Source organism: Adiantum capillus-veneris, chromosome 1 (genome assembly GCF_014529385.1).
Source record: "Adiantum capillus-veneris isolate H3 chromosome 1, ASM1452938v2, whole genome shotgun sequence".
In the NCBI taxonomy this organism is placed as follows: Eukaryota; Viridiplantae; Streptophyta; class Polypodiopsida; order Polypodiales; family Pteridaceae; genus Adiantum; species Adiantum capillus-veneris.
Window position 1 is genome coordinate 188,261,007 of NC_140931.1, and position 13,500 is coordinate 188,274,506.

The 13,500-nt window shown below is 45.2% G+C and overlaps 1 protein-coding gene across 1 annotated transcript in view; it reads right to left on the reverse strand.

Annotated features, from left to right (window-relative positions):
• Positions 1-641: 641 nt before the first annotated feature.
• LOC147466191 (serine carboxypeptidase-like 42) overlaps positions 642-13,500 on the reverse strand; it is a 30,856-nt gene continuing 17,997 nt past the window's right edge. Inside the window, exons 5-10 of the mRNA XM_086524572.1 lie at positions 2,410-2,495; positions 2,025-2,306; positions 1,788-1,918; positions 1,581-1,679; positions 1,348-1,465; positions 642-1,237 (exon numbers count right to left, since the gene is read on the reverse strand). Of these exons, the coding sequence (XP_086380698.1) occupies positions 1,076-1,237; positions 1,348-1,465; positions 1,581-1,679; positions 1,788-1,918; positions 2,025-2,306; positions 2,410-2,495 (878 nt within the window). The 3' untranslated portion in view covers positions 642-1,075. The remainder of the gene's footprint in view (positions 1,238-1,347; positions 1,466-1,580; positions 1,680-1,787; positions 1,919-2,024; positions 2,307-2,409; positions 2,496-13,500) is intronic.

The window sequence follows — 13,500 nt, forward strand, 5'->3', positions numbered from 1 at the left end:
ATTAATATGCATGTCTATGCACACTTGCAAGATTTGAAGCTTTCTCCTCCTCCATCTCGAGCTTGCCAACACATGGTTTGGACCATTGCTAATGCAACGAAAGAGGACACTACCAATAGCATACCTTCATTATTGACTAAGTTGCAACTTTTTCCCTTCCTTTATTATTAGTCTTGGGGCACACGCCCACGCGCATAAAGGGGGGGGGGGTGGGGGTTATATAGCTGCATGAGCAAACATACAAAAATTCAAACAAAGTTCATAGGATACAAAGTAATCTACTACCCAAATGAATGTTGAAACGTCTACTTATCAAACAATGGTAGAATGCTCACTTTTACCACTTTTTAAATTTTCTCTATTAGGGAATTCTTATGCCCATTTGGCAAACATTAAGACTCACTCAAAGCTCTCGAAATGATGTAGGCACTAAAGCACCGTTAACGTGGGAATAATCGACCTTTACTAACGCTCTTGGATAATATGACACTTTCAAATCCCATCCCTCAAGTCACGGTGGGAATAAAAAAGCACCCTCAACATGAGAAAATAGGGCTTTAACTTTCAAGCATATCACAAGTGTAACTTTACAAAAAGCATGCATTGAGTGAGAGAGAGAGAGAGAGAGAGAGAGAGATGAGTTATGTCCTACAAATCAGCTTGCTTAACAGGGCCAAAGTGTAAGAGCACAAATTGCATGTAGTGAACAAACAGACACAGTACATTTGCTTCACCATAGCTTCACCATATCCATGTGGCAAGCCAAAGGTACTGCTGCTTCAAGTCTTGAATAAAGTACATGTGAATATCAAATAGAAAGTGGAGAGCACTCTTTCAGGTGCTCTCGTCTCACTTTCTATAATGATATTCCCCGCAGAGCAAGAATTGTTCTTGTATGTAACTCAGCCCCAAATAACACATGCAAATGGTTTAGATACAAAACTCTCTACAATCAACCCCTCTTGTCCCATAGCAAGCAGAGTCGAGAATCTCTCGGACCCAAAGAATGCCTTCCAATGCTCCAGCTTAACAACACATACGACATACAGCCTTGATTGAGCTAAGGAGGGAGCCATCAATTTGGAGTGGCCACTTTGTTCTTAGGCAGGGGCTCACCTACCAAGAAGCTCTTGAAGAAGACGAGAGCTCGGCTAGGCTGCATCATTGGAACCATATGCCCTGCTCCTCTCACCGTGGCATATGTCAGGTTTCCCCACGCCACTGTCCATCCACCAACCTGTTGACATTCATCATCCAAAGTTGTCTTCTCAAGCAACCTGCTTTGAGTGCATTTAAAAGAAAACCAGCCATGCAGAGTGTTGGCATTCCAATAGTGAGAGGATGTACCTGTCCTTTACTATACCAAGCCCTGTAAGGATCCGTTTTTGTAAGCTTCATTCTGGCAGCTAGTTGGTTGACTATAGTTCGTGTGCCCGTCAGAGGAATCACAGAGTCAAGGTCCCCACTGCAATTAGAATACAAAGTGATCAAAATTCATGGGAGCAAACAAGGGGCCCAAGGAAAGATGGTGTGCCATGTTGGTAAAGTGTACTTTGTGCGGATGAAAGGTTGGAAAATACCTGTAAAGCCATAGCTGCACTCCATGGTTTAGAATATCTGTGAGGTAAGGCTTCATGTCGATGCTCTGATCAGCATAAGAGTAGTTCAAGGAGGAATGGCTGCATGTAAGAAAAGAATCAAGAAGATTAGTGTACAGGAACTCATGCACATACAAGAAAACAACAAAATCAAAGTGGTAAATCATGATTACTACATGATACAAATACCTGCATAACGTCCAGTTGTAGTTCAATTGAGTGGTATTTGCATGAAGTGCCTTTTGCACCTCCGGAAGATTTAAGTAGAACTCAATTTCATTATCCATACATACATCAACTCCAAGGCTGAAGTTATGTACCTGTTGGTGCCATACACATGAGAGTCATATGATGGCTTCACAAGATTACCCTATCTCAAGTTCACTTAAGAAAAAGATGACAATGAGACTAATGGAGATGAGATGCCTGTTTATTCAGCCGAATCTCTTGCTGAGCCATGGATGAATAGCACACATCAAGTTGAACATCATAGAAGTTGATAAAGTTCCCCACTTCTGAGGAGGCTTTACTGATAAGACTGTTGCAGGCTGTTGACTCGTTGTGATATGCTGATGTATCAGTGTAATCATCAAAATTGCAGTGGGTCGTGAGTCCATCAAAGGTGTCGTCTGACAAGACCCCGTGCGACCACAAATATGAGTAGGTCGCATATGTGTCTATAGCAAGATTCAAAAGTGGATTTCCTAGCTACAAAACCAAGAAGTGAAGAATTGCAGTTTAGGCAGGTCATTCGACCAAACTAACAAAAACTGTATTTGCTGAAGACACTTCATCTCGCTTGCATACTTACAGCTACCCCTTTAAGGTTGAAGACCTGCCTTCCTTGTTTATCGTTGTAGTCCAACAAAAGTGAGGCTAATTGTGGTATATAATGCCCTGCATAATTTGATCACATAAGAAAGCCGCTTCTCATTTGTTAATCGTAAAGGAGATGCTAAGGGAAGATGCAGGAGATTTAGATGTTGATCCTGGGGTATAACTTCGTTTGAAGAACAGATGCATGAGGTGGAGATCAGCATTCGTGTGTGAAGGCCGTGTGCATGTGCCTGCTTGGCTTGGTCCAGAAGGTGAAAGTGTTTTCCTAACATGGCTGAGGTCATGTCACAGCATTTGATACCCAAATACCATCGTGTCTGCGTCCTACAAAGCATAATAAGCTAGTTTTTGCTTCACAGAGGGATTGGTGAAAGAGTTGAAAGACTCTCCCCTTCTAAAAATTATAATGCAATTTATTCGAGCAAGCGCATGCCCTTTCTTTGATTGGTAGCCCTAGTATCGATTTAAAGTGCAATCAGGACTATCCCAAGTTTCTCCGATGTGCATTCATGATACTACTTATCTGTCCACCGATCTCACACACACACACAGGCACATGCACACGCACGCACACCTATGAAAGGCCAAACTTGCCTATAAGACAGTTCGTAATGTTGAGTAATCCATATACCAATCAAGAGACTTTTTTTGAAGTCCAACTGTGCTGTTCACTCACAGGATCACTGGCAACAATCTCATCGTGCCCAATGCAGTCTATGTCTGTATGCTATAAATGCACAAGAAGCAAGCTGTAAGGTGTCCAGTCTAGGGAGTTTAACAGGTGCAAGATGAAGTACATGGAAGGTTGCGAAATAGGCTCCCTGCATGTACAATCCTCCCAACACCAACGCAGTCGCCCTCCTGGCCTCAATCTACAGGGTATGCAGCATTTCTCTCGAGCCTGAGCTGGACTAATGTCCTCCCCATAGCATGGGCCACATCAGCAATCCGTAATTTTGTGGCTGTTTTGTGGAGGGCCATACAGCCTGCCACATCATCGGCTGCGATCTTTTTATTTGCTCTCCCCTTCATTGGAATGCCATGTCATTTCTTTTGTGACAGACCCCCCCATTAAAGGAAGAGTGATCGCCCATGAGTACGCCTGCAAAATTCACTCCGATTCTAGAGAATTTGTTGTCGGGTAATGATGTTCATTGGCATGTATGCATGAAGGCAATGTCTACTAAAGAATCGGATTGAATTTTGCAGGTGTAATCAGGAGCGATCACTCTTCCTTTAATTGGGTGGTATGTTACAACAAAAGTAAAGACATGGCAAATCTACTGACTGTTTTGGACACCCACTTTGCTTTTAGGCCTGAGACTCAAATATGAGCATTGGGGCAATTTGGGGGAGAGCTTTGGAGGACTTGTAGTTGCACATGCAAAGCATCTATCTCCGGCAGCTGTACCTTGTTCAAAGCACTATAAAAGAAATATTGAAAGGGGTGCCAGGGTTTAAGGCCAGTGCATCTAGGAGTGAAACTCTGCCACTCCGTGTCTATCGTTTGGATTCTCTCTCTCTCTCTCTCTCTCTCTCTCTCTCTGTGTGTGTGTGTGTGTGTGTGTGTGTGTGTGTGTGTGTGTGTGTGTAGTTGTGTTAAACTGCTGAAGTCTGTTCCAGTTCTGTTCTTTTCAGTTCACACTTCCTGGCTGTCTATTACAGTGGTATTAGAGCTTCAGCCATTTGTTGTGTTGATAAGCAAACCAATCCTACCAGAACACACAAAGATGGCGTTTGTTGATTCCAACGAGTACTTGCAATTCCTCCTCAATGCTTCACGAGATTCTCTCAAAGCATCCTCAACAGAATTTACCTATCCTGCAGAGCTTCCAACAGTCCTTGAATTAGATGCTGCTACCACTGATTCTTTTTCCCTCCTCCAGCACCAAACAATGCAAGGGTTCCTTCTCAACGGCCCACAAAAGCTTCTATTCCTCTTGGGGGGGTTTTACGACACATGGTTGCACTGTCTGACTTTGCACCACCTGTGCCACCTAATGTCTTACTATTATGCTATTGCACAAACATAGTTATAGACGATAATCAGCCGACATAGTTTACACATGGTTCACATTTGGTTCACAGAAGGTACACAATAAGACATGTTCATAATACATGCATAGTTCACATACTATTCACATTTAGGTCACAATGAGTTCACATTGAGTTAGTTCACATCGAGGATCAGACGGTCCCCATCCTAATCCAATATTTCACATCAAACTCATTCCAGAAGCACAGAGAGATAGAATGTTGCAGGCATTTATCCCTCTACTCATGTAAACCCCGAGTCTCTAGAGGGGTCGCCTTGACAGACATCCTATTGCAATAAATTTACATGTGCTAACATAGAACAGAGGTCTGGAACATCAATTCAATGATAATTTGTCCCTAGGTAAGTCGGTGCATTTGATACATCAATCCAACGTTGGTTTGTGCCAAGAAACTTCACAAAAGAGCTCATTCATAGATAAATCTAGTGTATGCTTTTGACAACATATACATGTTCCTATCACAGGCGTAGCAGAAAAGTGAATCGGCAAGTCTACACCTCCGAGCAAACCTCCTCTCGAACACAGGCAGCCGTCTGATCTCATGACAAAACTCCAGTGAATTAGCCTCCAAACAAGGGCAGCCCTCCTAACAAGCAACAGGCAACACACACCTACAATACTTGCACACAAAGCACTTGTAGTAGGAGGCTAGAGAGAGGTGAAGTGAGATCACAATGCTAGAGAGACAATGCATTGCAACGCTAGAGAGAGGGTGCGTAGAGAAAACGCTAGACCGAGATGATCACAGGAGAAAACGGTAGCAAGATGAGATCTCCAAAACAATGGCTACTATCAGCAAGCACTCAACAATATAACTACCAAGGGGGGGGAGGGGGGGGCGGGGGGGGGGTGGTGGTAGAAAACTGTCACATCACCTAAAAATAGGACGATAACTCGTCTAGGGGAATAAATCTGGTCCTTGATCAAACATAATCAAAGCAAACTATAGAAATTAAGACTCTGACCCGAGGAATCCCTAGGAATAGGGGTCCTACCTCATGCCAGCCTACCGGGTGGGCTAATACATGGCTAATACTCTCATTGAGGTATGTGTATGTCACGTGCACATGGCTCTATGTACCAGTGGACATGCTTCGTCGACTTCCCGAGCCAGAGTGTAAAATCTTAGGAAGATTAGAACCGGCATATTTGCGAGTCTCTTCGCAGGACCTGCATGTCCAGAGGAGTCCATTAGATTAGATTTTCCAGTTTTGGAACCCTCTTGCACAAATGGTTTGTACACGACTTTTGATGCAAGGTGCAGCGGAATGAATGATGAACTTTGCTCAAGATGAGTGCTCCGAACTGTGCTCAAGGGTTCCTTTAACTTAAGCAAGGGAGAGCCTTCCATTCTTAACGAGAGAGTCAATGGACACCAACAAAGTGAATGGACATTGTGCATGAAAGTGCATGAGACTGAGAGATAGAGAGAGAAGAGAATACGAGAACAGAGACGTAGAACCCTCCTCCGAAGGCCCCACTCTCGATGGCGAGAGTGGTCTACTATTGATTGCACAACCGGTTCAAGACTCTAACGTACTTGAGGACTGCGATGCAATGTGCAACTAGGGTGCTGTCGACGACGACGACTTGACTCTCTATTCGGCTGAAAATGGTGTTGAAGTAACCGCTGAATTGGCTGAATACTGTGGCTGCAAAAACGCTATCTGCTGGTACTCTGAATGCAACTGAAATCCACTGCGGTACTGCTGTCCAGAAACGCTATGAGTGGCTGAAAACTGTGGCTTCAAACGCTGAAATGGCAAGCCCAAAAACGCTGGTGTAGGTTGCCAAAAACCACTGAATCCATGCTGTGGGAAAAAACGCTGGCTTTGGAGACTATGCTCTTGCTGAATTTGCTGGTTATAAGCGCTGCCTGCTGGTGCCGAAACGCTTGATAAGCTGGCTGAAAAACGCTGCAGGCTGAGCCTATGGCGATAAGGCTAAATGCTGAAAACGCCAAGGGAATTGCTATGTGGAGCGCTGGTCTTGCTGGGGAAAATCGCCACCAAGAGGGGGAGTCTTGCTTGAGAGAGAGAGGGGGAACCTGCTACCCTTGGCCTGTGTTCTCCTTGCTCTTCTGCCCAATAGTGCTAGCCTAGGTTTGCTTATATATTATCTTACCCAAATTGCCCTACTCACTTCCCAACAAAAGTCACTTAAAATAATAAGTGAAAAATGTCAAAAATAGGGAAAATAGGTTTAATGCACTGGAAAATGCTCCCGATGGATTCTGTTGGATTTTGATGGTAATGTTGATGATCATGTTGTGTGCAACCAGAGGATATGCATCTACTTTAAGTGCCTGGGCATGCACGGTCTGCGAACAGACTCACAAAAGTGCTAGAACACTTCCTAAGCTGGACTGACTAAACCCTTGTCATGTTATAGCTTGTCCACGAACACACAGGGTTGGATGTGTCACGTGACATTTGATACATGTTATTATACTTCGGTGGACATCTGGCATGCTGTGCATGTAGTTTTAGGTTAGAGGAATCCAACGAGCGGTTCCCCGCGTCAATTGGATTCTATGACCGGCCTGTACAACGTAGAGGGCGTTACTATTTCAATTACCTGTTAACTTTACACAGAGCTCTGAGAAGGGAAGAGAACACAGTTGCGTCCAGCGACTAGAATGTCACTGCGCACACGAGACCGACACCCTGTAGGCCCCAAAGACTGGCGCCCCTTTCGGTATTTCTTTATTCAAATTAAGGTAGACGATCCGACCACTTAGCACAAGCTTTCACAAAGCTGTCCAAACCTGGCGAGGGCTGAAAACACAGGTTTTCGACCGGATTTCGACAACATAACGGCGCAAAAACCCCTGTAGGTCAAAAACACCTGTCTAGGACAGATTCCCTCGATATCTGGAAGCTTTCTGGTGAGCTGTCACAGAAATTCAGCGGGCTGTAATTCTCTGTTTTTCACTGCCGGGAGCCCAAAAGCCTGTACACGCATCCCAAGGCTCTCACGAGGCTCCCCCGATGTTCCCTTGCAGTTTAGGTGCGAAACCCTAAACCTGCAGAAAAACACAGCAGGCTGTAATTCCCTGTTTCGGATCGTTTTTAGCGGAGCGAACACGCCTACGCGTGTCCCAAGGGCTCCCGCACGCAATGGGACAGTTCCCCTGTGAATTGGACGAGTTTTCACGCGAGAAAACTCTCCAAACTCGCAATCTTTCGTGATGGAATTGTGCGTACCTGTGGGGGATTAGCAATTAGCTAATCCGGTTCCTGTTCAGAAGGCTCTTGCCTTGGCAAACGCGCATAAACCCCCAGAACTGTACATAGGTCAAATGAGAAGCCCACTAGTGGGGCATAACATACTGTACGTAGGGGAGAAAGAGAGCAGTATGTAGCGTGCGGGGCATCACTCCCGTCACCATACTGTGCATAGAGGGCAAGGTAAGCATTCCATAGCTTCTGTACCTGCTACAATCCACCTCAGGCTGAAAATGGTGCCCCCTTTGTTGATATGCAGCTCGTTTTTGCCTCCCAGAGTGGCAGAATCGCTCACAGGCTGACACGTCGCCCAGTTTCCGAGTTTGGGCTTTCCTTGCTAAAAATATCTCAACTGGTGCATCAGTTGACTTGGCAGCAGAGCAATAAAATGTTCCCCTTGTCATTCGAGAGCTAATGACGCGAACACATTTTCCGGTCAAAAATAGCAGTTCCCTAAATTTTAGGAGATGCTTCCATGGCGTCCCTATCGGTCTCCTGACCATCATTGAAGACTACCATTTGACCACCATCTACAATGTGGGTTAATTTACTGGCCCCTTTCAACTTATAAAGTTGCAGTGACTTGACGAGTGGCCCAAATTCCAGTTTGGCACACACGAGCTTCCATACTCATCAGAATTCAGTGCTAACTGGCCCGGGCAGTCCCTGTCTGACCGACCTAGATCCTCGATGTGAGAAACCCATTTGGCTGCAGCCGTTTCACACTGGCCATGCAATGTCCACTTGCACCTTTTCAAGGGTTTTGGGACAAACAAGTAAAAATAAAATAAATATATCTAATACTTATTTACGGAAGGCAACAGGAGAAATACACCTCCTGGTGACAGATTCCGGCTGAGCAGATGAGTGACAGTTTCACCTGAAACTTAGCCTTGGTCAAAAACTTACAAATTAAATTATTTAATGATTTAATTTGTTGGGTTGGTGGATAGTTTGCCCTACCTCAACCTAAAGAAGTTTATAACTAGCAGGTTGGGCCTATAAAGGGAGCATCTGCCAACGTTTTCAGATTTTCAGCCTAGCGCTTGTGCAACTATAGATCAGCCCTAGCGCTTGCAAATTCCAGCAGATCAGCCCTAGCGTTTTCAGATTTCAGCCCTCTCCCTCGTCGGAGAGTAGCTTGGATTTGCTCTTGCAAGCTTCCAGTTGCGGTCCCGTACATCGACAGCACATCGAACCTCCCTTCAGCCATTCCCTTGCTAGCACCCAGTGCTCCATTGCTGTCCATCATCGGCATCATCGGAAAGTAGCTCGGATTTGCTCTCACAAGCTTCCCGTTGCCGTTTGGTACTCCGGCAACCCATCGAGCCTCCCCTCGACCATTCCCTCGCCAGTATTGAGTGCTCCATTGCTGTCCATAATCAGCATCATTGAGATCTGCGATTTCAGACTTGCTTTGCGCTACAGATTGGCTGCGTTATGCGCAGAAGATCTGCGTTTTTGCAGCCAGAATTCGTCCCTTCATTCCTCTCACATCAGGACCGCAATTCAGCCCCAGATCTACCCCTTGGTGGCCATTTGCAATGCCACATCTAGAAGGATCCAAAGGCACATCAAATCAGCCCCAAAGGTGCCTCGTTTTGAGCAGTTACCGCGGCGTCATTCTCCATTCGAGTCAGTAGAGTTTGCACTTGAGGTATTGCATGTGTGTACATTCCATTTACGTAATCAAAAGCAAATATCACATCGGCAATGGTGTGGGGGGCCCTTGAGAGATTTGGTTGGGACCCCATCGGGTCTCTCTCTCTCTCTACACATCTCTACTGCTCTCTCTCATTTCCTCTCTTCAGGAAAAAGTAAAAGGAACCAACATTCAAGCTAAAAGCAATCACTACCACAAGAAAAGGAAGTAAAAGATTTGTGGAAGTGTAAAACCTAGATCTTCACCATTTCGATTCCGCTGCACCTGACATTGGTATTGGAGCTTTGTGATTTTGCACCAATCCGTTAATCTCTGAAATGCGAGTAGGACCGTGCGCCTTGAGCGTAGGAAATGCAAACACTATACACCGGGGTTTACAATTGTGGTGCACCTACGAGAGGGTAGTCGACTTGGTGTACGCGCTTGACCACCTCGACATAAGAACTCCTAGCATAGATATTTGCAGTCATAAATTCTTCAACATGACACATCACATCATTGAAGACAGGTCTTGCAAACATGAAGATGTGGATTGCCAGTATCACGATTTGTCAGCGGCCTATGAAGCAAAAGGAAGGCGCCAAATCAGCCTATTAGCTTTGGAGTCTTGGCATTGTTTGCACAACCATCTCTCCCATTTGCTTGGAGAATTCCATCATTCCAAAAGAGGCATTGCATCTTCATCGATATGTACACATCTTTGGAAGAACATTGGGTCCACACCATCTGCATCTTCTTAGCAATCGGTAGCCATCAATCTGAAGCCGAAGGGTTCCAATCCAAGGCAACCAGTGCGAGAGTTCGCAAGCGTAGTGAGCCTACATCCACTGCACATACGAGGATTCAACTAGAGCTTCCATCATATGGCAATTGAGTCGAAGCCCCATGAGAAGCCTCTACCTTCAAGTGTTATTTCGCGGTTTCATGAGACATCATACAGAGGACTTGCCATGGTTTGTGGGCATTCCCAAAGAACATATCCATCTCCATCTCCTATCCGGCGTTGCTCTCGCCAATCTTTCCGCGTAGGGGCAGCAGAGGCTGGCCGACAACCTTCGTGAGCATCAACGTTTTGCATATCCAGCCATTTTCTCTACAGGCATCCATCTGGTTTGCAGTTTGGTTCATACTATCTGAGTTGGGGCAACAAAGGTTATTATTTGCGAGTAACCAACAAGGGCATCGTTGATCCAAGAGACAATCCACTGTTTGCGAGTAGATGAATCATCACCATCCTTGTGTTTTGGACATTTCCACATCACCTAGGGGAGCCTCTCTCTCAAAAGTTGCCATGGAGGACATCATCTAGAAGGAACTTCATCAGAGACCATCTTATGGCGTGCATGGACTTTGGTACCAATACCTCACCTTAAGCAGAAGAGGATGTCATGTGCACATAGCTCTATGTGCCATGTGGACATGCTTCATCCACTTCCAAAGCCAGTTTTCCCCTTCCTCTTAGATAGAAGTGTCTAGAATCCTAGGAGGATTAGCACCGGCAATTTTATGAGCTTGTTCGCAGGACCTGCATGTCCCGACGAGTCCATTAGATTGGGTTTTCCAAATTTGGAACCCTCTTGCATAAATGGTTTGTACACGCGTTTTGATAGATATTATTACACTACAAGGGGCATCTGGCATGAGTGCATGTAAGTTTAGGTTAGAGGAATCCAACGAGCCATTTCCCGCACCAATCGGATTCCCGATCAGCACATGTACAAGAGTTTCACCCAAAAATTAGCCCTTGTCAAAAACTTATAAATTAAATCATTAAATGATTTAATTTGTTGGGTTGGTGGACAGTTTTCCCTACCTCAACCTGAAGGAGTTTATAACTAGCAGATTGGGCCTATAAAGGGAGCATCAAGCCCAACAATTCTAAGGATTGCAACAAGCACCAAGATCAGCCCAACGTTTTGGAGATAAAGCAGACCAGCATGAAACCAAATTTGCCAGCATTTTTAGATTTTCAGCATGGCGTTGATGCAACTGTAGCTCAGCACTAGCGCTTGCAGATTCCAATAGATCAGCCCTAGCGCCTGCAGATTTCAGTCCTCTCCCTCATTGGAAAGTGGCTCGGATCTACTCTCGCAAGCTTGCCGTTGCAGTCCAATACTTCGGCAGCCCATCGAGCCTCCCCTCGGCCATTCCCTCGCCAGCATCGAGAGCTCCATTGCTGTATCATCGTAACCTGCTTTACACGACAGATCGGCTGTGTTTTGCATGCCAAATCTGCGTTTTTGCAGCCACTTTTCAGCCCTTTGTTCCTTTCACATCGACAACACAATTCAGCCCCTGATCTACCCTTGGTGGCCATCCGCAATCACACATCTAGAAGGAACCAAAGGTGCATCAAATCAGCCCCGGAGGTGCCCTCGTTTTAAGGAGTTACCACGGCAACATTCTCCATTTGCGTCAGTAGTCTTCACTTGAGATATTGCATGTGTGTACATTCCATGTGCGCAATCAAAAGCAAATACCACCGGCAACCGAGTGGGGGGCCTTGAGAGGGTTAATTGGGACCCCATCGGGTGTCATCCTCTCTCTCTCTCTCTCTCTCTCTCTCTCTCTCTCTCTCTCTCTCTCTCTCCACATCTCTACCACTCTCTCATTCCGTCACTTCAGGGAAAAGTAAAAGGAACCATCATACAAGCTAAAAGCAATCACTAACGCAAGGAAAGGAAGTAAAAGATTTGTGGAAGTGCAAATCCTAGTTCTTCACCATTTCAATTCTGTTGCACCTGATAGTCTACGATAGATACGAGATCTAGTGGCTGCCCGTCACACAGAGAGGTGTCTTGATCGCGGTTGTAGACGAGTCTCTCATTTAATTCAGCTTCTTTCCGCTTATCAGTTCGGAGGACAAGGCCATTCAGCTTTTGACCCAATTGCCTCCTCGGTACACCAACTTCTGCTCTTCCTTGATTACGAGTGGACGCATGAATACCATCACTTGGGACAAGTTAGTTCCAATGGTTTTTGGATCAAGAGGAGCAATTCAAAACGGGGAATAAGTCAGGCTCCAAAGTCTTGACCGGTCATTCCAACAACAACAAGAAACAGAAGAGTAAGAAGAAAAGCACCAACAGCAAAGACAAGAAGAGTGATGCCAAGCATGACACCTTGAACGCGAAGTAGCATTGCAACAATTGTAGTGAGAAAGGACATTATTGGAGGAAGTGTCCAAAGCGAGTTGGAGAGGCTTCGACTTCCTCGACGGCAGTAGTACAATAAAAAATACGCGATTCGTGCGCAATGCCTAAGGGAGTCATACAAGCCAGCCTGCCGTGCACTAGCAGCTAAAAACAACAAAAGGCTAGCTCCATGGACTGTAATTCCATCCGACCAACATAAAACAATGTTTTTTTTTTAATCTCTTCTCTAAACTCATCCTACAAAACACACTCCAAGAAAGCAAAGGCCTCTCACCGGGTGTGCAAATGGAGGACTACTATTGCCCGGGAGTGGCCAGCTCCGAAAGATAGCTTCATGCACAAACAAATACGGAGAGGGAAATAAAGCGATAGACACACGAGGCGTCCATGCAAACAATTGACACACCAAGTGTCACGTGACACATCCCAACCCTATGTGTCCGTGGACAAGCTACACCACAGCAGGGTTCAGTCAGTTTAGATTAGCAGTGATCTGGCACTTTTGTGAGTCTATTCGTAGACCGTGCATGTCCAGTCACTTAGCATAGATGCATATCCTCCGGTTGCACACAGCATGATCATCGGAATTCCCATCAGAATCCATTAGCATCAGTTAGGGGAATTTTCCAGTGCATTTAGCCTATTTTCCTATTTATTGGGATTTTCACTTATTATTTTTAAGAGACTTTCCAACAAAAGTAGGTAGGGCAATTTTGCTAAGTTAATATATAAGCAAACCCAAGTTAGCACTTTCTGGCAAAAGAGGCAGCAAGAGCTTCCCGCTCAACAGGCAATGTCACAAAGTGATGACGTGGCGGACAGCAAAAACCCTAAAATTCCTGCAAACCCTAATTTCTGCAAGAAACCCTAATTTCCGGAAATCGCGAAGGCTGATTTTTTTTTTAATTTTTAATTTTGAAAAATGAAGAGCGACGCGAATTTTGCTTTTTTTTATAAAAAAAG